This window comes from Lissotriton vulgaris, chromosome 1_1 (genome assembly GCF_964263255.1).
Source record: "Lissotriton vulgaris chromosome 1_1, aLisVul1.2, whole genome shotgun sequence".
Lineage (NCBI taxonomy): Eukaryota > Metazoa > Chordata > Amphibia > Caudata > Salamandridae > Lissotriton > Lissotriton vulgaris.
In genome coordinates this window covers 1257456229-1257482709 of record NC_141685.1, presented here as the reverse complement: position 1 = coordinate 1257482709, position 26481 = coordinate 1257456229, and the positions used below count along the sequence as shown (strand labels likewise).

Genomic DNA, 26481 nt, shown 5'->3' with positions numbered 1-26481 from the left:
GTGTGGTGGGCGGCTCATGGGATCATTGGCCTCCTGGCATTTCCCTGACGTCAGCAACAGACTGTCTGTCTTCCTTAACACCGAAGATTCTGGTTGTCCCAAGGTCTCGTCCTTGCAGCAGTGACATCTCCCTCTGTATCGCACTTCCTCTGGAGATCCGCCCTCAGAGTTCTCCCAGGTTCTTCATGCCCGGGATGAACATGGATTGGTTGTTTTCTTTTTCTGTTCCGTGATAGGTAAGTAGAGGTCCACGGGGTGACATTGATTGTGCCCTCCTCCCCGTCACACACTGCAAGGCACTAGTCTTCTGCCAGACCACAACCTGTGTGTCTGATGGCAGTGCAGAGGTGGCGTCCAGGACTACATGTGCTCGCTCTGCACTAGTCCCAAATACCACTGGCCAGCAATCGTCAGTTGTCAATGTCTGGGAGCAGAGCCGGTCATAGGATATGTGGGACCTCAGGCAGAATACGAACATGTGAGGCCCCTAAGCAGAGACGACATGGGGTCGGATCGGGTTGGCTAAGGAACATTTTTTTTTTATAATTAAAATTAAACCAACGCCGTGACCCCCACACCCGCGAGTTATGCCGGCCGCGGCTGGGTTTTGTCAATGGTTGTTAGCTGTTTAAGCTAAATGAGTAACAACAATACATTATTTTCCTTTCACATTGTTGTTTTGACAAATACGTAGCTCCTTCACAAACATTTGGATGGAATCACAACTGGAATGCCCATGTTTGCAAACTATGGCCGTTTTAAACTTGTAAAGATATGCTGTATAAGTTTTTTGTAAGGTATGGAAGACTGCACTTCTTTGAGTTTGGTGCAGGCAATGTTTGCTTTAATATCATAAAAATCAATAGTAAAAACCGGCTCACCTGGCCATAAAGCTGGTCAACAACTAGGCAAAAAAAGGCCCACATACTGACTTGACAGCTGGGCTTTAAGTGGGATGAAAAAACTGGGTGTCTTTCAAAGGGGCTTTGCTGATGTAATTAAGGGTGTGGCTTACAAACATGTAAGCTATATAAATTTGTGCTTAGCATAGTGCGCGGCCCAACTAGTATTTTGCTGCATCTATATTTGCCTCCAGATAAATATTACAACAAGTAAAATTACACATATAACAAGCCATTACTATTGGCTTTGTCAGAGGTTATTAGTTGCATAATATGAATAAGCAACATCTATGTATATAATATTGAAAATGCTGCAGTTCTGACATGATGAGACTGTGAAAGAACTATAACGAGTCTCTTTGAGGTTTCGTTGAAGGTAGCAAAGGATTGCACTGCTGCAGAGTTAAGATTATTTATTTCACTGTGAGGGTAAAAATGGAGAGTGAGCCGGTCTCATCACCTGCTTTTTAGCACAATCATTAATTGTGCAGACACTGGATCAATCTTTTTGCAGGCAAACATGAATATAGGGCCCCTTTTCAATGTCCATTTAAATTTACTACTGGGTTTAAGACTTGAGTGACCCAGCAGACTTTAAGCCCTGCTCCATTCACTTGCACTTGCTGATTCTGCTTCTCTGCTTGCACCTCTTGTCTCACTGCCGAACTCCAATTTACTCCCCCCACTTTATTCCGTTTCCTACCCCTTTTATTGGCCTCTCTGCTCCCTTTCCACTTGTCCTCGGTGAGCAGTTTCCATTGTGATGCGCAGCCATCGCCACCCTATCCTTCACTGTGACCCTGCAGGATATGCTGCTTTTCATTGATACACCAGCAGGCCACCCTTCACACGCAAGGGGACTTCAATATACTGTCTAGTGGCTGTCATCAACATGCAGATGCAGCCATTAGGCCCAGAGAGACGGGCCAGCAGGGAAGATTCATGAAAAAAAGAAAAACGTCAACTCTTAGGGCGGCCCCCTGGGCCTCAAAACTCTGAAGTCTTTAGAGGTGCGAGGCCCCATGGCTGCGAGCAGGCGCTAGGCTCTGGGTAGCTGCCCACAATGCATATGCCTAGCGCTGGCCTGTCTGGGGGTGGGCTGTGTACTGCCACCAGCATCGGCTCACCTGGGCGATGAAGCAGCTCCGGCAGGGGCGATCCCCCAGCATCCCCAGTCGCACCCAAATAACTTCCTTCAATAACCCGGGGGAAGGCATCTCGTTCCGTGGGGCCACCAGTTCACTGGCATTCAAATCCCCCTAATCCAGGGGGCCACAGCCACTTTTTGGGGCCTAATGCCAGGCCAGGAAGGAACGGTGTGTCCTGCTGAGCTCAGCAGACACAGGGCATCAGACCAAAATGCCCTGACTGCAGCAGCATCCCACCGCACTCTGCCATCTGAGGCAGCCCAGTGGTTGAGGCATCCCGGTGTCAGCAGAGTGCATGTGTCATCAGAGACCTGATACCTGCTGTGCAGTTCAGGTCGCCACTGCCTCCAGCGGTCACCGAGCAAACCGTGCACTACCAGCTATCCGTCGTGGCCCGCCGGTGCTATCTTTGCAGGCATGGTAAGCCTTGTAAAGGCTTAGGCTTACCATGTTCAGGGAGAGCCACCCCAGGAGACTCACTGGAGCTGCTGGCACTCTGAGCCCCCCAGATGCCAAGGGGGCTGTTTCCACCCCATTGGAGCAAGTTAGATATTTTACCTTTGCGAACATGGTGCTCACTTTTACATGCTGCTCTACACTACAAGCAACACTAGTGTGTCTGCTCCAGGTCCATCTGGATCACATGACACCATCAACCACAACAGGCTTTTTAAACTCCTTTCAATGAGCAGAGAGCAAGCATCCGATAATGGCGTAATGAGCTAGGCCATACACCCCTTTGTGGATTGCCAGCAAACCATTCCCATGCTCGACCGTGTTTGATATAGCGCCACTGGAATTAGAAAGCAATTTCCAGTAAGGCAGTTGGCTTGGCCATGCATCACCCTCCTTGATATTTTCTATGCAGACAGTAATCTTGAAAGAAGGGAGGCTACTGGTTGCATTTAAGAGTACACAGCTTCCCCTCAAGAGCACTGATGGCGAATCTTTAATACAGTCTCATCTACATAGGTTTCATTCTTAAAGGGTGATTCCAACCAGAGCGAGGCTGCAAATAATAAGCTTGCCTCTCTGTGAAATTTAAAATATCTATCCTGCTCGAGCTTTTTCTTTGTTCTTGTGTGCAAATAGCTCAAAGGACAGGATCTTGGGAAAGCCTCGAGCCGGATGAGGAGCAGAGCTACGAAGTTGCTCAGACCATGGCGGTTGGCTCCGCCCAAACTTCTGTCCACTTGACATTCATTTGAGCCATGCATTAGAGCAGACCTCTTTTGTGACTCCAAACAGTCCCTCCAGCATTTCGCAATTTTGCAATTCGTAAAATAATCACAAAATTGGTTGAGGAGCACAATGACCACAATATTTATCTTTTTGTCCGCTGAAAAAGATCTCGGGCAGGCAGGAAAAAAATGGTCCATCTTATTGGCTGCATGCACACACAGCACTATGTGGCGCATCTGATAGAAAGATCTAGCCGCAGATTCCTTAACTTAGAATATCCCCATGCATCAACCTGGTTCCGGAGAATCTTCAGCAGTACCTCTGAATGCCGGGGGACCCGCAGCATGGCTCCATCCTGAAGTAGTCCACGAATATGGCGTTAAGGGAGCCATATAAGTCCCTCCGGGCGTGCTAACGTCAGTTTCCTTCTATTCCACGTTTCAACGTGGATCCAGGAGAAGCAGTTCCTCTGGCCTATTTTTGTTTTCTGGCCTTGTCAATGCCTTTTAGCATCTGGGAACAGTGTGCAATGTCTAAGGCTTCAAGTAGTGTGAGACCTGAATGCGGCAGATGTCAGCGAAGGATCCACACGAGATTTGCATGTGGTGCTTGGGAGAGCACCACGACTCCGAGGACTGCAAAGCCTGCCAGCAGCTGAAGCCGAAGTGCCTGTGGAAACATCAGATGAAGTTGCTGTCTGCTCGGATGTCCCGTTTGGAGTCCTAGCATCGTGGGCCTCCATCTCGAGCTGGGGCTTCTGTTCAGGACAGGTCACAGAATCGTTCCTGCGGTCATTGCTCGCCTGAAGCACAGGAAGACGTCACGGAGGTCGTCAACCTCCCATAAAGGTCATGCTGAGGCCCGCTGCTCCCGGTCTTCACCAGACATTGGCCCCCAGGAGTTGACCCCCACCTACCTACCATTTTCTCGTGTTGGGGCATCTAGATCCCAGATGGAAGCCTATTCTATGGCTTTACAGGCCATCTTCAGGTCACCTCCTCTCCCTGGCGCGCCTTTGGGCCCCACAGAAGGGGGTAGGGGCTCAGATTGAGAATTCGCGAGTGGGTTCGTCCTCAGTGCCGATCGAGTTCCCTGACTCCGGTTCTGGTGTCGCTGCAATGTTGGGACACGGCAAGGAGGGGCATCCCAGCAACCCTGTGAGGCTCCCTGCACTGGCGCCGGATGTGGTTGCAGCACGGAGCTCGACTCTGAGTCGATGCTTTTCCTCACCGCACTTTCCCTTCTCGGTGGAGTTTGAGTTGATGCCGGTCCGACGCCGGGTGGATGAGTCCTCTTTGGTGGACGTTGACGTTGATGCAATGCTGTCTCGACATCTGTCGACGCCGGTGCCGTAACCTGCTATTCCTTTATTGGTAGAGGAGGATGAGGCCCCTGAGGGTTAACCACCCCCAGGGTTGTGTCGATGCTCCTCGGAGCAGGTACCCAAGGGGCACTGACAGGCTTTTGGTCGTCCTCGGGCTGCAAAACCTCTGCCATATTGTGGACGGGTTAGCCTACAACTGTCCCCTACAGATGGCTTATTGTTGCCACCTAGAATGGCCACAGAGGCTATTGCAGCATTTGCGAAAACATGTTCGCAAAGCTGCGGATATCTTACAGATGCAGCCACCCTCAGTCTCTCTGCCTTCTGATCCCTTGTTGGATCTACTCTACCAGGGCGATGTGGAGGTGGATTCCTTGTTGCCTTTTGGCGGGTCATTATATGACATTCTCCTTGGGACTTGGGCGAGACCCTCACTGGGAGACCCTGTAGGTTGTGCTACTGCACATCATCATTGCCCGGCTCCAGATGACCCTGTCTGTTTGTCCCTCCATGCTAGAGCTCAAGGGCTGGTAGTCCAGGCAGCCTCTGTCTCGCTACCTTCCTCCCCTCCTCCGGTACTTCCTCCCACTTGGGAGTCTGTCTAGTTTGAGGTGTGTGGCTACCATGTCTTTGCATCCACAAGCTTGGCCCTTCTGTCTTTGAACACATCGTACGTGTTTGCACGGGCTACTTTTGCCCTTTAGGACTCGGACGAACGTCTCCTTCCATCTCTTCCGGATGGTTCTCAGGCTGATCTGGATCAGCTGCTTCATAATGGTCGAGAACTGGCACAGTTTTCCATTTGGTCGGCCATGGACATCACTGACTCTGTGGGTCGGGCTATGGCCAGGTCAGTTGCTCTGCGCCGCCATGCCTGGCTGCGCGATGGCAGTTTTCATGCAAATGTTCGGGGCGTCTTCGGGATTTGCCCTTTGATGAGTTTTCCCTTTTTGACAGTCATGCTGACTCTGCAACGTCTCATGTCTGGGTTTTCATAAATCCTGTGGTTTTAAGTCCTTGTTGCAGAATTTTTCTTTGGTTGCAGTGCTGTCACTGTTTTTTCTGATATCCATCTATGGGTTCAAGACTTTATTGCCCAACAAGACTGTATAGCTAATCAACCGCTTTTGTCCCTATTTGGTACAGCTAGCCAGCTGTTTCCGCATTTCTTTTTGAGTCCTCTGTCTACGAGCTAGTCTCAAGAGGTGTCCCTGGCTTTTTATGGGGATAGGACATACCCAATGTGGGGTATTTGCTGGCTGTTGTATAGCCGCTCTTTCTTGCAAAGGAAGCTTTGAAGGCTCCTGCGGAGTATTCTTAGAATGGTTTTTCTGTCCCTCTGGGGGATTGTCCTATAGTTCATACTGTAGGCTCCTTTCTTCATCGCTCTTCCTACTGTTGTAGGATATCCCCTCAGGTGAGATCCGCAAGATTGGGGTGGCTCTCTCCTGGAGCTTATGAGTTGTGGTCTGCGGTTGGTCCCTAGCAATCTTCGACTGCTATGGAGGCAGACCGCTCCAGAATATTTTTGTTTTTCTGTCACACCTGGCTCAACCCGGCTTGTTCTTCACCTTTTTGCTGTGCTCTTTTTGCCTTTGTTGGCTGTCTTGAACATAAGCAAGTGTCCCTTGCGGCCATGATGTCCTGTTATGCTCCGGGGCAGTTTCTTTCCATATTCTATAAGGACACGATAGGCGAGTACGCACTGGGTATGTTCACAGTCACGAGGTGCCTGCGGTACGCCTTGCATCACTGTCTTGGCTGCATTCTCTTCTTGTGGTATTATCTACTCTTCATTCTCAGGTGTTGGGACGTGCCCTAGGTCTTCTTTCACGGCTCAGACCCTGTCTGGCTTTCGCTTATGGGCAGTAAAGTACATGCCAGACAAGTCACTGCTGCATGTTGCCCCTTTTCCCTATGCACTTCCCAGGCAGGGACTTTAGTCCTTCTGCTCTTTGCTGCGTGGGGGCTCAGGTACACCTGTTCCTGGCCCCGGCTGATGTTCTAAATGAGAGTATTCTTCGGTATACTCATTGCTATTTCCACAGTCTATCTTCTATCTATACTACTATTATAAAGAGAGAACTGTGTCCTTTAAGCCGGGTAAACTCGAAAAGTACACCACCAATCCAAACACCCAAGACATCTTTGAAAACGTCAGGGCAAGCAGAAGGACATAGGCTATATAAAAATAAAAAATATACGTTCTTTTAATAATATACTACTATTATAAAGAGAGAACTGTGTCCTTTGAGCCAGGTAAACTCGAAAAGTACACCACCAATCCAAACACCCAAGACATATTTGAAAGCGTCAGGGCAAGCAGAAGGACATAGGCTATATACAAATAAAAAATATACGTTCCTTAAAAAATTTACAAATAAAAAAAAGTAGTCCCTTGGAAGTAGCGCCGGCCGCGACGTGTGTGATGACATCGGGAGCGCGGGGAGGAGCGGCGTTCAGGAGCAAGAGGAAGAGCGGCCAACATGTGCGCGGGGAGGAGCTGCGGATAGGCGGGGAGGAGCGGCGAGCGGACAAGCGGTGAGGAGCGGCGAGAGGCGGAGGAGCAGTGGAGCGGTAAACTCAGCAGCGCGGGGAGGAGCGGCGGATGAGGTTAGTGAAGCAGCCGCGGGTGCGCACCGAGGGATGGGCTGGGACCATGAACACTGGGTGCTCAAAAAGCCGTTTCCTCAAAGTCGGGACGTCGGGGGAAACAAAGTGTGGGCAAAAGCGGCCAGGGCCAACGACTTGCGGGGGCCATGAACACTGAGTGCTCAGAAAGCCTTTTCCTCAAAGTCGGGACGTCGGGGGAAACAAAGTGTGGGCAGAAGCGGCCAGGACCAACGACGGGCGGAGGCCATGAACACTGAGTGCTCAAAAAGCCTTTTCCTCAAAGTCGGGACGTCGGGGGAAACAAAGCGTGGGCAGAAGCGGCCAGGACCAACAAAACGGCCGCTCTGCTGCGCCTCTCCTGCTGCGATGCTGCCCCCAGCCCCCTTCTGCCCCGGGCACTGCTAGTACTAATATAATAAAGGGAGAGCCCAAATCTTTGAGGCGGGTAATCTCAGGAACCACAGCACCAATCACAACACCCAATACAGCGTTGGAAAGGGCAGTTGCAGCAGAAGGACATAGGCTATGCAGATGCCCACCATATACATTTAAAAGGTAAAAGAACTGTGCCAGCAAAGTAGTACCTTGTGGGTGTGTCTGCGTTGTGCTGTGGGCGTGTGCTTGGGGCGCGACAAATGCTGGGGGCGTGTGGTACGTTCCGCCCTTCATGCTATGTCTCATATTGTGTGCTAATCCCACCCTGCTCCCTTTAAATACCCCTGCACCCCATAATCATAACCCACCCTTACTCCTTAAAATACCCCAACACCTTCAAACACTAACCCATCTTAACACCTATAAATATACCCTGTACCCCAAAACCCACACCTATCCCTAAACCCAAAAAATACCCCTGTACCCCAAAACCCAAACCTACCCCCTGAACCCTATAAATACACCTGTACCTCAAAATCCAAACCTACCCCTGAACCCTAAAAATACCCCTGTACCCCAAAACCCAAACATAGCCCTGAACCATAAAAATACCACTGTACCCCAACACCCAAACCTACCCCTGAACCCTAAAATACCCCTGTACCCCAAAACCCAAACCTAGCCCTGAACCCTTAAAATACCCCTGTACCCCAAAACCCAAACCTACCCCTGAACCCTAAAAATACCCCTTAAAATACCCCTGTACCTCAAAACCCAAACCTACCCCTGAACCCTAAAAATACCCCTATACCCTAAAACCCAAACCTAGCCCTGAACCCTTAAAATACCTATGTACCCCAAAACCCAAACCTACCCCTGAACCCTAAAAATACCCCTATACCCTAAAACCCAAACCTAGCACTGAACCCTAAAAATACCCCTGTACCCCAAAACCCATACCTATCCCTAAACCCTAAAACTACCCCTGTACACCATAACCCAAAACTATCTGAACCCTTAAAATACCCAAACACCCCAAAACATATACATCAGTAACCCAAAACATATACCCCTATACCCACACTTTCCTTATCCAAACATTAAAAATAAAACATGCTTTTACAATTCATGCATTTACAACGAATTTCGTTGTAAATGTATGAGTGGTAAAAGCATATATAATGTAATGCCATGCGTTATAATGGCATTGCGGACTCATGGTACTTTCGTAATGAAAGTATGCAGAGCGATGGTATGCGGAAAGAAAGTTGCGGAATAATGGGTGTTTACCCTCCCCGGTAAGTACATTGGTGGCATGGCGGCCCACATCTCCAGCAACATATTCATATTTTTTCACCACCCATTTGAAAAATGCACAGGTCTCTCTCATTGATGGCCAGCACCGACATACACTTTTAGACACATCTCCCGCCACAAGTTCTAAAATTGCGAACTTTAGAGCTGGGGAGCTATGTTCAAATCTCAGCATCAGCTCAACATCCTGTGATTCCAGGCAAATCGCTTTGTCTCCCTTTGCCTACCACAAATGAATGTGTTCTTCTGTAATGTAAATTGTGCTCATGCCATGTTGTCGAGTTTGCGCTATATAATATTGCAAGGAAAAATAAAGTAGGGAAACTCGAGTTCACACACTACTGAACGCGCACTCTTAAGTGCATCAGCAGTGCACTGTGAATTGGAGCGTTTCACAGGCCTGTCACAGATAAGAAATTCTATCAAAACGAAATCCTACAAAATAATATACTACTGGCACGCAGCAATTCATACCCGGACAACATCGGGACTGGCTGCTAGTGTATATATATATAGATATATTCGATGTATACATTTTTTGATTTCTATGTATTTGTATACTAACTCTTTTCATAGTTAGTGTGGTGGTCAATATCTCCACCTGTCACATGGGAGACCTGAGTTCCTTCCCTGATGGGGCTAGGGATGCTGCCTTTTAGGTGTCTTGACGTGTTATATCCTGTTCTGGTTCGTATCGGTGCCGTTGGTACCAATGGTGCGGCCTCCTATATTAGGTAGAGCATGCTGTTCGAGTTCCCCTTGTCTTTTGATAAGGATATTTTCATATAAACGTATATGTCTATATATATATATGTGTCATGAGATAGCCACACAGCGGAAGGCAGGCATGCTAGGTTTTCCTTGCTGTAGTATCTGGGGTTTTTGTCCCAGATCCCGTCTCTCTCTCTCTCTCTCTCTCTCTCTCTCTGTCTCTGTCTCTTTCTCTGTCTCTGTCTCTCTCTCTCTCTTTCTTCCTCCTGGGAGCGAGCCTTTTGTGTGTGCCCGAACTGGCTAGTATCTATTGACCGTTGTACCGCCAGGTGCGGCTTGCCGGATGGCTCCCTGGTAGTGCGCCCACCTTTTTCTGTTATGTTATGTTATTCGGAATTTGTCAAGCGCACGGTCACCCAGGGGTTGATGCTGTATTTCACTGGGCTTTTGCATATGTGTGGTGCAGTTCTCACGGTCCACACTGTCTGCTTCTGTGTAACCCTGTCATCCTGATACATGTATCTCCTGGTAGTCATGGTTCTGTATATCTCTGCATGACGACATCTGTCCCTCCACATGACATTTTTGACTTCCACTGTTGTGCATGCTCTGTTTATATGCCCTGACTCTGTCATACTGTTTTGTTCCTTTCTGGGACCATGTCTCTTACAGATCCATGGGACTTGTGCACGGTTTTCCTTCTTCTTGCAGAAGTTTGAGGATTTACGTCCATTCTGCACTAGCCATTTTGGTTATGGGCTTCCCTTTCGTCCCTGTCTGGACAAGAGAGCTCTCGTACCATCCGCTGATGGACTGTGGTTCCTTTGCTTCCCCTTGTTAATGCTCCCTTACAGAGCTTAATGGGTCTGGTGTCGGCCATGTTGGCATTGCACTTCCCACTGTGTTTTGGTCAATGTTATTGACAATGGAGTTCTCTTTGGAACTTGGTGGTTTTCAGTCGCAGACCCTCCTCCAATGGGGTAGAGCTTTGGTATCTATCCTAAGTTAAGGAATCTGTAGCTAGATGTCTCTATCAGATTAAAGAGTTATCTGGTAGAGACACAGTCTAGCCGCAGATTCCTTAACGCCCACCCATCCTCTCCACTCTGCGAGGGCTTTTGTCAGGGTGGGTTCTACCCACTTGCCTCCTTACAGGTGGCCTTTGTCTTCTTGCGGGATGGTATGCTTCACCTCCCTCCAGGAAAGGATGTCTCATGCTGTTTTAGCTGTTGCTTCTCCACCCATTCTCATAATTGGGTGGTGGGTTCAATGTCCTTATACATTCCTCCACCCTGGTTCTTCCAGTGTGCGGTGTGAACATGTTCTCATACCCTCCCTTCCACCCTCTTCTATTTTTTACCATTACTTGGGGTTTCCTTGAATGTGTTGCGGTCCCTTGCTTTAAGGTCTATTTGACTGTGCTACTGTCACTAGGTCATTTATGGGGTGTATGATTGTAGATTCTCTGTTGTTGCAGAACTGTGGTCATTTACCATGAGTCTTGTTGTTCCAGTTCTGTTGCCCGTTACATATACATTTTGTGATTGCAGGCTGCCTATCATTTGCCATGTCATTCATCTCAATTCTGCTTTGCCTCATAGGAAGGCATGGCTCTTCGATTCTGCGACACTGTTTCTAGGGGCGAGTGCTCTGCTCTCCTCCCTTCAGTCCCGTACAGTATAAAGTACTCATTCATTGATATACATGGTGATGTTTAACATCATTCTATTATTTCTTGTCATTGTCGTTTCAAAGATTTTGATCTTTTTCAGCACACTGTTCCCACACTCTCACGGTTTTGGTAGTGGCTCCGCGTTGTGGTGGGGAAAACCTTCACAGTAGAAAATTGACATCAGAGTGCCGGGAGGGACTAATATGGCGCCATTGACGTCATACCCGTGGATGACGTCAGGACGGAGCCAGGCAGCGCCATCCCCTGGCATGCATAGGTACTGCTGAAGGTTCTCCGGAACCAGTCTGATGCCTGGGGATATTCTAGGTTGTGGAATCTGCGGCTAGACTGTGTCTCTACCGATACATTGTTACCGAAGGTAAGTAACTCGTTCTTTACAGCCATAATGGCTGCCTGACTGCCTGCTTCCTCCTGCCGCTTTAGGGATCATGTCAATGGGCCCTGCGGGACATCACGTTCAGGGCTTGCACGCTCAGCCGGGTGCCCCTAACAGAACAAAGTGGAAAATAATACTGTTAAAAGTAAGACGAGAAAACATTAGTAGTGCTTTACTGGCAAACTCTGTAAAGTGGCGCTTGTGCTCACTCATGCCTATTGTTGTTTATCTTGGTAGAGCCATCGATCTGAGACAGAGACCTTCAGCATAGTCCATACTGGCTGCAGATTTGTGGCTTCTTTGTGGAGGCAATGTCAAAGCTATTGAAATATTGCAGACTGCATGTGAGCTGTCCCGTGGGCGCTCAGAGACGGAGAAGGATGACTCTGCAAAGTAGACAGGGTCATTCAGAGAATGGACAATAGAGGCAGCATGATAGGAATCAGCTGTACTCTCACATGCGGCAATGGGCAGCCCTCCGAGGAGAAAGAGACTGCAATAGAGAGCAGAGTCAAGCGGCAACAGCTTAATGGAGCATATAGCAAGCCTCAGAAACATCTTCCTACATCCTCTCCGGGACGGAGTGTCGGAATTAGGTAAAAGAAAAAAAGACTACATTAACCAACTGCAAGCGTGACAGAAACAGAAAGTTTAGTCATCAATTCTAGGTGTGATGAAAACAGCGTTTTCAGTTCAGCTTTGCAAAGCATCAGTCTTTCATGATTTAGTGATGTATATTGCACGCTGTGTTCTGCCATAAAAGTTGTATGTATTAAACCAGAATTCTGAGCAAAATAATGGAATTGACTATTCTTACTATCCCTTGGGATCATATCATGTGATTGGTAAATTACCAAGAGGATGTAATGCTGATTTGTATCTTCACTAAACTGAGAAGAGTCTAAGGGATAATCAGTATTATCACTCTTGCTTAAAATGTATATGCAGGGCCACTGGAATTATGCAGCAGGGTTGAGTAAATTTTGAAGCAAGAAAAGGCAAATTATTCTGCATAATGCAGCCCATTTTGTAATAGTATTACTTGGTTAACTCACCACTTTTAAACCCGGTAACATGCAGTGGGCATTGGTTGCACCTCATTAGTACCAGTTTAACCCCTCCCACACTCATGACGAGCTGAGCTCGTCATGAGCCACGGTTCTCGTGTGCTCATGACGAACTGAGCTCGTCATGACCGTTAGAACGCTCGCACGCTGGGCAAATTCCCCTGCTGTGCGAGCGTTCTAATGAAACTGTGTGGTCATGACGAGCTCAGCTTGTCATGAGCACACGACCACCGTGGCTCATGACGAGCTGAGCTCTCCCCTCCCCCCAGCACGGCAGGGGAATGACCCCAGCAATAAGTAACCAAAAGGAGGCCACTCCAGCTTTGCAAATGGCCTTCCACTGCACTGCAACACCTTGTCACACAGTTTAGTAACTTTTGAACCGTTTGAGCTAGAATCATTTTTCTTAATCAGCAGATTATGCGGCAGATAATGAATTGTGTGGCAAATGCGGCAAATCCCTAACTAGGCGAAAATTGCAGTGGCCAGACAATCGCATAATTCCAGTAGCCCCTTGTAAAAGTACCCGCTGACAGACCTTGGTAGATCGTATTGTGCGTCTTTCAACATTCAGGGTAGTGACCAATAATCGTGAAATCAGATGAGGAGCGTGATTATCTCAATATTTATCTTTTTGGCTGCAAAAAAAGGTCTCCCATAGACAGTGAAAAAAGTGTGCCATCTGATTGGCTGTATGCTTTTATGTTTTACCTGTTTGTTGTGTACCTTTTCATGCATGTTTCATACAAGAGCCAAACCTTCTTGCTTTGTCATAGACTGTTTTAATAAGCAATTACGATTTTCTTTAACCAGTCTGGTTACATTTCAAATGTAGTGTCCTACAGCAGATGGCTCTGGGGCTTGTACCCACTACCCCCAAGTCAGCACAATGCCACAGAAAACAGAATGCTTAGCAACTTATGATCCAGAATGTTACCACAAAAGAGAATATAGCCAAAACAACTCTCAGACACTTTAAACGTGCCTATTTCAAAGTGAAATACTCAGCTAAAATCGTTTCCATTGATTTAAGGCTGAAAATAAATGATTACAGTTAAATTATAGTGAAGCAAAAATGCTGCATTATTTCCTTTTTTGTGCTGCAAAATTTCTATTTTTGTGCCGCAAAATTTGCTAATCTTTTCGCATAATCCTGGTGGGGGTCTGTCTAAACCAATCATGCCTATTAGTGGATGGGAAGTATTATGGAAAGCAATGTGAAGCCATCTCCTAATAAAACCCAATACCCAATACCATCTGACCGCTAATTTAAGTACATTCATAAATTACCTTGTTTAATGTTGAGCGATGATAGCGTGCTGACAAATGAAGACATGATGATAGACTCTTCTTCAGGACAGACTGTCATATTCTGAAAGATGAGAAGTTTGGTTAACATGTGGCAATGTCGATGAAAAAGGAAAACCCTTACATAAGACATATTGATCCTGATTGCTTTTGACACCATAAAATATCTACTTCATGTACACTAAGGAATGTGCAAAAGATTTATGGGATTCATTTGAAGAAAACTGAGAATCAATTACTCGGCAGAGCGATCAGCAAACGCCCTCCATTCTGTGGGCATAGAGCTATGGAAGACCCTTACCCTAAGCCCAAAAGTGGGTAGACGGGGAGTAATATTTCTCACAGTGCTTTCAGTCTGACTCCCTATAGCAACTGAATTTCTTTTAAAATGAAAATCACCTCTCATGTTCTCCATTTCCCACTTGCACCTGTTGCTTTGTTTAGCTGCATAAGGGCTCTGATTTATCACTGTGGTTTAGCCACAGCACAAGCTTTATCAACATCTTTCCGGATCACTTCGCTCATTGCCTTCCTTGTCTCTTTCAACTTGCTCCACTTGGCCAAACCACAAAGGCCCTGATTATGACTGGCTTGGCAGAACGGGCGGGACTGTTCCCATGAGGCACAGGGTCAGACTGATTTGCATATAGCTATGTCTGAACTGGGTTGGCAGAGTGGGCTAAAGAACGGTGATGGTTTAAACCCAGATCTTTTGACTGGGTGTGAGTGTTTGATTGATTCAGATGCTCCGTCCATCATCACCCCCTTTTGTACCGCTTTTGGCCACCATAAGTGTGGCAGGGTATGCTCAGACGTGAGTCCCTTGCTCACTTTGCCACTGGATTCAAGCAAGCCGGGCTGAAGACGGCTGGAATGCCAGAAACCGGTCCTCGGAAGCTTGTTTCCGGTCCAGGGAAGACATGGCTTGGCAGAACGGGCTGGACTGTTCCCATGAGGCACAGGGTCAGACTGTTTTGCATATAGCTATGTCTGAACTGGGGTGGCAGAGTGGGCTAAAGAACGGTGATGGATTAAACCCAGATCTTTTGACTGGGTGTGAGTGTTTGATTGATTCAGATGCTCCGTCCATCACCACCCCTTTTGTACTGTTGATTATGACTAAGGCAATTAAGGCATAGTAGTAAATACCTTTATCCAGGGGAAAATAGCGCATGACTTAAACAAGTGGTCTGATGACTAGTTAAAAAACGCATGTGTTCATTTAACACATGTGCTACATACTAAAATATTAAAACCACCCCTTTGTCCTAATGTAATTGGATGTGTCAGTACAAATCTGGAAGTAAATCCATGACAGCCTCACAAAGGGAATAGGCCCACAGTAATCGAGACAGGAAGAGCCTTGAATGTAGTTAAAGGCTGCCTCCAGTATTCAACTAAAACCATTATATTGGTGCACATTTTTGCTATGTGTGATGAAAGGAGAAATGAAAACACATGGTGGCTATGTTAGGATTGGAGATGGATGCTAGACCAAGTTCAGGGCTAGTTTAGCCAAACACAGGAAACATAGTTATGCAATGTGTAATATTTTCTTTTAAGTGCAGAAATGTTCATAACGAATAGGCACACATTTTTAATATTACGAATTAATCTCTTACCTTTATATGCCCACTGGTTAACTGAACATTCAGGCTTTAATTACAATTGGCAATGGGTGTACATTTTTGCTGATACATTTCTATATTGTTACTATTACTCCTAGTGATCACATGAGCTTAAATATGTTATTTTGATTTGTTTTTAAATTATTTTGTCCAACAAACTTGGCATCTGTGGTCATTATTTTCCACCTTAGTGGGTGATTTGATTTTAATGCCACGTTTGGGCCAAATCTTACCGATCACTACTCTAATTTTATTATGAAGGATTGTTTCATAAAGAGTTGGCTCCTCTTCAGTGGAAACCAGTGCAACAGGATGAAGTATTATTTGATCTAGCTCTCAGAAAGCAATTTAGCTGCATGTGTCAAGAACCCCGATTTTTACTAGTAAGCATTATGAATTTAATTTTTGTTTAAAGGTATTTGGATGATTCTATTTTGACACAGTCTAGGATTACCAGTGGACATAGTGATCACAATCCTGCCCCTAACTCTTACCCTGATGATGTGATATGTCACAACACTTACAGTTATCCTGAGAGACTTAGACATCAAGGATAATGGTCTAAGACTGAGGTGGAACCTTGTTGATCCTATTGCTACCCTTAATGATTTGATGTTAACATATCTCAAGTATGTTTTACATTGTTTTCTTCTGATTTTATACATTCTTCCGTTATCAATATTTTCTTAACCATCAACACATTTCTGGTAATAGGTTCTAAAAGGCCTTGCAAACATTACAAATAGTTTGACTCTTCTTTTTCACTAGCCAATTATGATATAGATGGAGCTCTAAATATATCTCTCTGGGATTGTGAAGTGGTTGCACACTGTCGAGCAACATGAGAAAACCCTGTGTAAAAATAGAAAAATCACTACTAGGGAGGATGCTTGGGATAAAATGTACCTGCTGACCCATGAAATATGCTTGTGCCTTTTTCAGAAAGGTACCAGGAACTTTCTTGGATGTTCAAATTTTACCAGATGTTTGGGTGTCTAATTTTACTAGAATCTATTGTGATCTTCCATCTGCTAAGTTGGAAGAGGTGGCCATCGTCCCCCATGCTGACATTTATTTCAGACTTGCTTTGCATGTGTCAATGATGCGACCAGCAATAGTCATACTGGCAAGATTCCTGGCCCTCATGGTGCTACTACGGATTTGTCCAAGTTTAATGTAGATTTATGAGCTTAACTACTTTAAATGTCCTATCTGCTGCCAGAGGCTCTTCATTTCCTTTATCTTGGTCTCAATCAGTTAAAGTGCCTGTATTCATGGAGAGTAATAGAGTATACAAGCATAGCTGTTGTCCAATCTCACTTATTGATGTTATTGTGAAAGTAGCCAAAGTGTACTCCAGGGACGAAATTTGACCTGAGCATCAGCTAATGATATCATTGCTTATGTTCAGTATGGATAAAGAACTGGACTGGGACCATTGAATAGTTTTTAAACTTGTACCTATTTATCACGAAATACATTGTAGCTTCTTGGAGTTGCCTCCACCTAGCCTTTTGGGCCACAGTTCAGTCTTAACCATGTCAATGTGGCTAAACTGCTGTCCATGCTGACATTATTGGGTTTGTGGCAGGTCTTTGAAATTTTCAGCATCTCTTTTACACTTGGATCTGTCCAAGTGAGTGCACTGAGTATTTTAATTTGGCCAGAGGTGTTTGGCAAGGCTCTATCATAGCACCAATTCTTTCATGTCTTATATGTTAACTACTTAAATGCAAATCTTGTGACTTAGGGACATGAAATCTATATTAATGATAAGGACAACTCAGTACGCCCACAGGACCTGGGAAACAGTGTATATGAGAAAATGTACAACGTCACATGAGACTCTTTTAGGTGAAGAAACCTCATTCAGCAATTTAGAAGTTTTCCAACAATAGTCAAAATCATTCAAGGGTATACAACTTAAATGGTCAACAGCAGTGTTCCTGGTACTCAAGACCACTGGTCTTGTGGTGAGAAGGACACACCAGACACTGCTTTCCAAAGGAGAACTACACTTCAAGCTCTCAGCACCCATCAGATTGACAATATAGAGCATGCTGGTTCGATCGAATGGACTTATGTGCTGCTCCATTACTAATCCAAGTATTGAGTACATGCTACAGGACCACAATTGGTCCTGATAGTTGGATGCTGACTTCCTGAGGGAACCCCTAAAAAATAGGTTGGGGTCAAAACTTCGAAAGTATTCCCAATCGTTTGACATCAGTAGGGAAATATATGTGTGGCCAAATGTTTTGAGCCCCTTTACCTTTCGTTTGAACTGTACATATATACAACCATTGGGAACACACAGTGTCTATGGTTTGTAATAATTGTTGTCTGATGAGCCGCTTTTTGTACACTGTATTGTCTTCACTATTGATTCACACTGTCACATCTTGAGAAACGCATGTATGAAGATAATACATGTAAAAATTTAAACATTCTTGACCAGCTGTTTCATTGAAGTACCACTATTCTGAAATCACAGACGTAATAATTCTTCAACAGTGTATACGGAACACTGTTCTTGACCAATTAAGTTGTTAATCCTTGAATGATTTTGACTATTGTTGAGAAACTTCTAAAATGCTGCATGAGGTTTCTTCACCTAAATGAGTCCCATGTGATGTTGTGCATGACATGCCAAAGACCCACCCCAGTCTTTCTTTAAGCTAATGACGATGATTGTTTTATGAAACATCAAAGAAATATTATTGACAGAATATCGAGGGACTAAATATCGAAAGGTAAGGTCATGCAGAGGAACCTAGGGGCATATTATCAAGACAGGCAATAAAATTATTGACGCTTTAGCGGCAGAAAACTGCAGCTAAAACTGCGATAATGGGCTTGATAATATGCTCTATGGAATTCCAATTGAAACCCATGTAAGATGTGAAGGACATCTAACATGGACTTCAATTGGAATTCCATAGAGCATATTATCAAGCCCATTATCATCGTTTTAGCTGCAGTTTTCCGCTGCTAAAGCGGCGATAATTGTATCGCCTATCTTGATAATATGCCCCTCGAATTACAATTCTTAACTCCACATTTATGCACCTAAAAGATATACATATATCGTCAAGGTACATATCTGTGGAGTTATATACAGAAAAGCTATAGTTACCTTTCGCTATTTTGTCCTTCGATATTGTGTCCATGACAATTGATGCCACCGAGGTTCCTACCTCAATATTCCAGGGGGTACACTAATAACGCTGTGTTAATGTCCTGTACTACCAATGGTCTAAAGAAAGTAATTTATGCTTTTTAAATCATTATGGATGATTACGCTCTAATGCTAATTTTTCAAAATCATTTACTATGGCACAAGGACCCAAATCTACTAACTCTAGAAGGCTGAGAGTTTAAAACAGGGTCATTGATGAAGTTCAAGCTACTTTAAATCTAGTCATACTTTTTTGACAACTCTGGCCTCTGGTTACATTTATTGTCTGCTAGCAGAAAATCTTATATCCCTTTGTCCAGTCCCAGAGTGCTATTTTTGATTTTACAACCAGGCTGGGTTAAAGTCTCTGAAGCATATGCCTGACATTCATAAAAGTAAATGCTTTGCAATAGTTTATTATGGTACTGAGATTCTGGGTATGATAATTCTGTTTACCTTCAAACAGAAGAAAGTAGGCTGTGTCACCAGCTCGTAGCTTTACCGTCTTGCCGACCTCATTGTTCGTGTCATGAAGAACTGGGTTTGTCATAGCTGGAGGATGTCATCACGTTATCTTCTGTACTATTATGATTGTCAATTTGGAATAAATCGGCAACCAAGCTCAATAAACACATTGTCAGAGACTCCTTAAGAATGTATAATCACTTAAAATACCTTGGCTTAACTATGTTAAATCCTTATGCAATGAGCTAGGTAGACCAGACTTTTTCAGTAAACTTGAAAAGATCATTAGTAGGGACAGGTTATGGCCTAAAACGTGTTTTTCCTATTAACACGTTCACAGAGGGTCCACTGAGCTCCTCAAACTTTCAGTAAGGTCTTTTATTCTTTAAGGAACACTACTACAATGTAATCCTAATTATCTTTAGTGACAAACACATGGAAACGATATCTGTTAACCTGCTGGGCACTTTACATCATTTACTCTCCTTTCCAAAGGAATGTATGACCTCCACGTCAATAAAAAATTGTTGTCCCTGTAATCAGAGTTCCTTACAAACGTTGACGCACTTTATGTTTTTTGTAACTTGTTTATTCTATGAAATATCTCCTCTTTGTTCTCCTGCTCAGGAATCTTGGCTAAACAAGGTGAGGAGCCGAGCGGTTGTTTTACACATATAGAAGTTATCTAATATTTTAGTACGTGCAACAGTGGGTCAACCTTTACGTGCCACTGTCAAACAAAGGGATAAGATGTTGTTTTTATTAGGTCACTATTTCATCCTTTAATTTTTCACTACTAATTTAAATATTTAGATTGACTTACTGTTACATGTTGAGTTTATTTTATGTGTATATGTTGTCTTTCATGAGTAGACTACAGAATAAATAATTTTCTAAATAAAGACTTTTCTGAGGAAAAACAATTATATTGTGCAGATTTAGAAATTAAATTGTCCCAATTGGGAAAGATTCTGAAACATTTTGTAGATTTCAGATGGGAATTTAAATATCACAATGGGGTCTGGAAAATGGCGAGTGCGAGTCCTGTCGAGTGTCTCAGTTTCTCCAGTTCTCCCCTTGACATCACTTTACCTTTGCAATCTCACCCTCTGCGCTGGTCTCTTATTTCCTTCATGTCACTACATTTATCTCTCTGATGCCCTGCTGCATGGGTCACATTATACCATTCTTCTACATTGCTGTCTTTTCATTCTCTTGTTCTGCATGTGTTTTCTTTTTTCTTCTCAGGTTCACCATACCATTTCTTTCTCGCAAATACACAAATGCCCACACGTGTAATAACTGAATTTGTGTGCCTACATTTAAAGACTTTCCCAGAGAAACAATTACTACATATGTGACGGAGAAACAATTAGCACATATGTGAGCAGATGCAAAGGATTAGATAATAATACTCAGTCCCTTATGACCCGATTTGGAAATTGTGGCCAACATTTAGAGTTTTTAGTGCATTCAGCTGATTACACAGGGGTGGGCATTACATTACGAGTTGTTAGGTGTTTAATGCATCTGTTAAAGTTGAGCAGATCAAACCTGCCGAAATGTAATGGGGGTGTCATCATTACTTGATACTGATAGTTCTGAGCACTGATTCGCCATTTCAACTTAAAACCTAAACCCCGTGTAATAAAAGACTGATGGTCCTTTTGAAAGTTGGAAGTAAATGAAGTTTAATCCAAAGGTATTCACCCACAATTTCCAAGTCTCCTGTCGACCCGGAGTTCGTTCAGTAACTGCTGTCACTGAACGAACCTCGAGCCCAGAACACTCCAAGAGGTTCAAAGCAATACATAAGAAAACCATGACATAATACAGAACACGAAAGATACAATCTTAACATTCTACTACATCACCTCCCCCCTTATCAGTACAGAAACAAACAGCAGAAATAAATAACGTTAAAACTAATACCCAACAAATTCATTGAACCTAGTGGGAACTTTTCTCAGTCTACCAATCAGACTGAAAGAAGTTGAAGGCAAGCTGGAAGCAGTAGCACTCAGACTTGAACTACTCTGATTATCACTCACATCATTTTGCAACCAGTGAGCCCAACCACAGCTATCAGAAACATTTTTACTTTTAGCCCTGCTGACCACCATGGCTTGCTCCTTGGACATCCTCACCAGTTGTCTCACATTCCACCAGCCCTTCTCTCCTAAGAAAGCCGCCCCTTACTTATCTTGACTATCTGAACTGGATTAGAAAAAATTTAATTCCCTTTGGCGATTTTGAAAGGCTTTTTGATCATCATCCTGTCCCCTACTGAAATTCCCACAAAATTCGAGCAATTTTTCTCATCAAAATTTTCTTCATTATTTCTTGTTTCTCCTTAACCACTTCTAACAAATTTTTACTCAAACTTTCCCTAACAAATTCGGGGCATTTCCTTTCCAACCAAGCTGGGAACAATGCTGAATGAACCTTCCTTCCTCTCAGCAAATAAAAAGGTGTAACCTCTGTAGTACAATGTGGAGAGGTGTTATAGTTCCAGACCTTTTCTTTAATAAAGTTCCCTACATCTAAACCTGAAGCAATAGCTGTCTGGATACCCTCTTTCATGACTTTATCACCACGTTCAACTAAATCATTTGAGGTGGAGAGTAAAGAGCTACTTTAAGTTGTTTTACATCTTGAGAGGTTAAAAATGTACATATCTTCTCAGAGACAAAGTGGGTACCGTTATCCATCATCAAAAACTGAGGAGCAACTTCCAACATGAATAACTTTTTGAAAAACCTTATGGTATTCTCCGAATTAGGGGCGTCCACAAATTTATAATACAACCATTTAGAAAAGTAGTCCACCGCTAAAATCAGATATTTCATTTCTTCAGGCAACACGTTATAGGGCCCGGAAAAATCTAAACCAACTTTTTCCCATGGAGCATTTGGAAAAATTGTTAGATGTAAAGGGACACTAGGTGTCTTCCAATGTTTATCTAACAGTAAACATTCCTTGCAATTATCCACCACATTGCGCGTCCAGGCCAGGCCACCAATAATGAGATTTAATCCTCATACTTGTGTTTGTTAGCCCTAAATGACCATTATGCACCAATTCTATAATATCCTTTCTAAGTTCAGACGGAGGAACAAACTTATCCCCACGAAGCAAAATATTATCTTTTACAGACAACTCCTCTGAGACCTTAGCCAAAATCCTTAAATCCCATGACAAATTTCTCACTTCTGGCCATCTCCCAGATGAAAACTCAATCGGCCTAGATAAAACCGCATCTCTCACTCCTGTATCCTTCCAATCTTTCTCTGAAATAGCAAGTTTCCATTCATCAATCGCATCCACCAATGCCAAGCATTCCACATCATCCTCAATTAAATCTTCCTCCTCATCTTTATCCAGTGACATCCTGGATAAACAATCCGCCAGAAAAAAAATTCCGCCCGGGATGTGTTTTAAATCGAAATTATACTCCTGTAACTTAGAAACTAGTCTAGTTAACCTTGGAGATAAATGATTACTTCCAGGCACCTTACTGAAAAATAAAGGAAAGAGGTTTGTGGTCCGACAACATAATGAATTTGCAACCCCATACATACATCTTGAATTTCTTGGCCGCCCAAACACAGGCTAAAGCTTCACTTTCTATGGTACTGTAGCGTTTCTCAAATTCCTTTAAGGATCTAGAAGCGAAAGCTACCGTTCTTTCCATACCATTAACTTCCTGACTCAAAACAGCACCTAACCCACTCATACTTGCATCCACTGCAATAGTAGAAATACAGTTGTCACGGAATGCATGTAAAGGATGAGCTGAAACAATCAACTCTTTCACATTAGCAAAAGTTGCATCCAAATCTTTTGACCAAAATTATTTTTTACCTTTCTTCAGTAAAATTCGAAGAGGCTCAACCACCTGGGCATAGTTACTACCAAACCTTGCGTAATATTCAGCTAGTCCTAAGAAAGAGCGTAGCAAGTCCTTATCAGTGGAAGCTTTTGCTTCTTTTAAGGCCTTTACCACTGAAAATTTTGGTTTAAATCCAGAACTTGAGATAGTGTGACCTAGATATTCCAGCTCCCCACTCCAAATTTACATTTGTCCTCTCTAATAGTCATTCCACATTCACCTAACAACAAGAGAACTTTCTGCAACAAAATGTTGTGTTCATCCAGGCTATTTGCAAAAATAAGAATATCGTCCAGGTACGCCTGAACCCCTTTTAAGTCTTTAATAAGGTGTCCATTAACCTTTGAAAGACGCTGGCTGTGACGCAAAACCAAAAGGGAGTCTAAAAAATGTAGCAGGTTTTTTTAGAGAATTTAATTGGCATTTTAAGAATGTATTTGTTGTTTTTTGTTTAGTAATTCATTCTGTTTATGTGGACATGTGGTTTGTGTATGATGTTTGTTAGAACAATGTATTATGATGGGAGTTATAGTGCAAGATGTTGATTATCAGAATCTAAGGTGGTGGTGGGTGAGTTAGTATTTCATGTTGCGTGAGTTGGCAGTACATTAGGAGAGTAATTTATGATTTCCTGGTAAGGGATCAAATTATGATCTGCGTACTGAAATATAACTGGTGTATTTAGGGGGTTTGTAACTATTTTTTATTATTCGTTACTAACCATTGTTTCACTTTAACTGTATGTTTTTCTATGAGTTAATATATAGGACACTCCAACCATGTAGCATATAATACATAGTAGATAGATAGATAAATAGCTTGATAGGCAGATGAGCAGGTATAATATGCAGTTTATTACCATTGTTGAGTGTGTAGAGGGGCCATGACTAATGAGGAATGAAGTCTCATTATGAGGAGTGAAGTCTCAAGTGAGTCGTTATGCCCCTCTCTTCACTCCACAATGGTAAGAAATAGAATATTATAGTCTGTACTTTTGCATGTATAGTTTATGCCACAGAATGTTTCCATGTGCAATAATTTTAACAAAAGGCATTTAACTGAAATCAGGATGCAAGAGATTAAATTAAAGAAGCATGGTAAAATCTAATTGAAGAGATCTTCTAAGTTTTATGAGTTATTTGCTTCTCTAAAGTAATTGTTACATGCAATCTGTGACTGTCAGGTAGTAAAACATTTTTTTGTCATGTCAATTTGTACTGTGGTAATAAAATCTAATTTTACATTTGCACTGTGGTAATACACACATTAATGCACTTTGTATAGTACAGTTCCAGTAGATAACGTTATTGGGCCATATTTATTTTCACTATCATGGCCTAAATATATCTGAATACAGACTTTTAGAGTTTGGAAGATCTACTTGCTTTTGGATCTTATCTATCTGTATCCTGGATGGTCAGATTGGGCCCAGAAGGTGAGGGGGATGAATTCATGCCAGATGTTGAAGATATTAACAATGTAATTGAGTTTCATTTAGGTTTTGTAGTACACTCATCTGTCATATGATGATATCAAATCAATTTGGTATGGATCAAGCTTTTCGGATCTATGCATAAACAAGTTTATTTGTTCTGTGGGTTTTAGCCATATCCTGAAACAAATCATACACAGAAAAATAAACAAGCAAGTGAAGAATCTTTAAATTGTATTTTTTACAAATCCACCTTTCCAATTTAAGCCATATTCTTCTTTTGGTGCGGCAATGTCCCCTAAGGCGTAAACGGACATATACCCCTGCCCTGAGTGCCCAACTGCATGTGATACTAGGATCCTGATTTTTTTTGGCTCTGAGGTGATTCTACTCTAATGTGTTGTCAGAGGCCTAGGAGTTTCCAAGGTAAATTTAGGCCCAGAAGCTGGTCTGTGACCTGGAGGGGTCGCCAAAAGGGAGCTCTCATTTTGGCACTGGAGTACATTTGAAGCCTTGGATTCATCACATAAAGCTGTGGTGGCAGCACACTGTATTGTGTCAATCAAGAGTATGACCAGACCTTTTCTCTCTGTGTTAAAGAGAGACAAGTCTATTGACTCCTCTCATTTAAATTTCTGCTGTTATGTGAAACCCAGGCCCTTGTGCTGGCATTCCATGTGCGTGTTAAGAGCGTGTATGTGCAGTGAGTATGTAATGCATGTGTGGTATTAAGACTCTGAGTGTTGTGTTGGTCTGAGTATTGAGAACAGCAGGTTCAATTTTGGATGCCCCAGGTTTATCATATCACAAGATCGAGGATGAGCATACCTTTCCCAGATAGTGTAAGTGTATTGCAGGCATTCATGTGTCCTCAGGATGTAGAACCAGACACTGAAGTGAAGAAGACTGGAGTCAAGTCTCCCCTTGGAAATTAAATGAGGACCTTTTAGCAAAGGGCTGCTGATTAGTACTTTCTGGGCATTTCAATTTAGTAGATGGTTGGGAGTGGGGCTATAGTTTCTATTGTTCAAGATGAGGAAGTTCTAGACAGGGCTTGCCCCCTTACTGTCCTGATTACTGCTTCAGGAAGACTAATGACAGCCAGATGTGCAGATCTCACACTCTTTTGTGTCCTAGTTTCGGGTAGTTCTACTTAGAGCCATACACATTGCTAGTATTTCGCATGTTGGATATTTCGTTCTGTTGTGAGATAAGATTGGGCTGGACAGGATGGCATTCTGACTGTTAGATGAATATTGAGCTCTGAGCTCTTATCCCCAGACTATCTCACTGAGACGCCTTTTACTGCTCACCCTTGCCACCCTGGAATTAAAGTGCAGATAGGGTTCTACGTGGCCTATTTTGCATGGACCCCAGGACACAAGTGGTAAATGACCTCTACCACAGTGATTGGGAGCCCAATAGCTCCTGGCTGCTATCACATCCCTCCAATGGGATATTAAATCTGCATTTATCAAACTGCATGGAACTCTCTTAAATTATACTCCATATCACTTTCTTCTAATTTAGCATTTCCAATGCACTACCCTATTTCTTAGCCTATACTTCTCTCAATATATCTTCTAGCCCAACTTTCTGACTCATCTCAAACTTCTTTCTACTACTCTTTCATTGCACTACCCTATCTCTCACTATATATCTATCAATATATCCTCTACATTCACTCTCTCATTTATCCCAAATCCAATACCACTACTATGATCCCCAAAATCACCCTTTCTAGACTCTCTTCTACTCTACCCCTCCTTCCATCATCTGACACCTCTTTTACTTCCCCAAAACAAACCTTTCTAAACTCTTCCCTCTGACTTTTCCCCTCCAAAAACTCGTTTTACTCATCCAAAAGACTGGA

General features: G+C 43.5%; 1 protein-coding gene across 1 annotated transcript in view; it reads right to left on the bottom strand.

The window, feature by feature from the left end:
- NCKAP1L (NCK associated protein 1 like) overlaps nt 1-26481 on the bottom strand; it is a 1717783-nt gene that overhangs the window by 1281326 nt on the left and 409976 nt on the right. The window contains exon 14 of the mRNA XM_086964598.1: nt 13996-14077. Within this exon, the coding sequence (XP_086820724.1) occupies nt 13996-14077 (82 nt within the window). The remainder of the gene's footprint in view (nt 1-13995; nt 14078-26481) is intronic.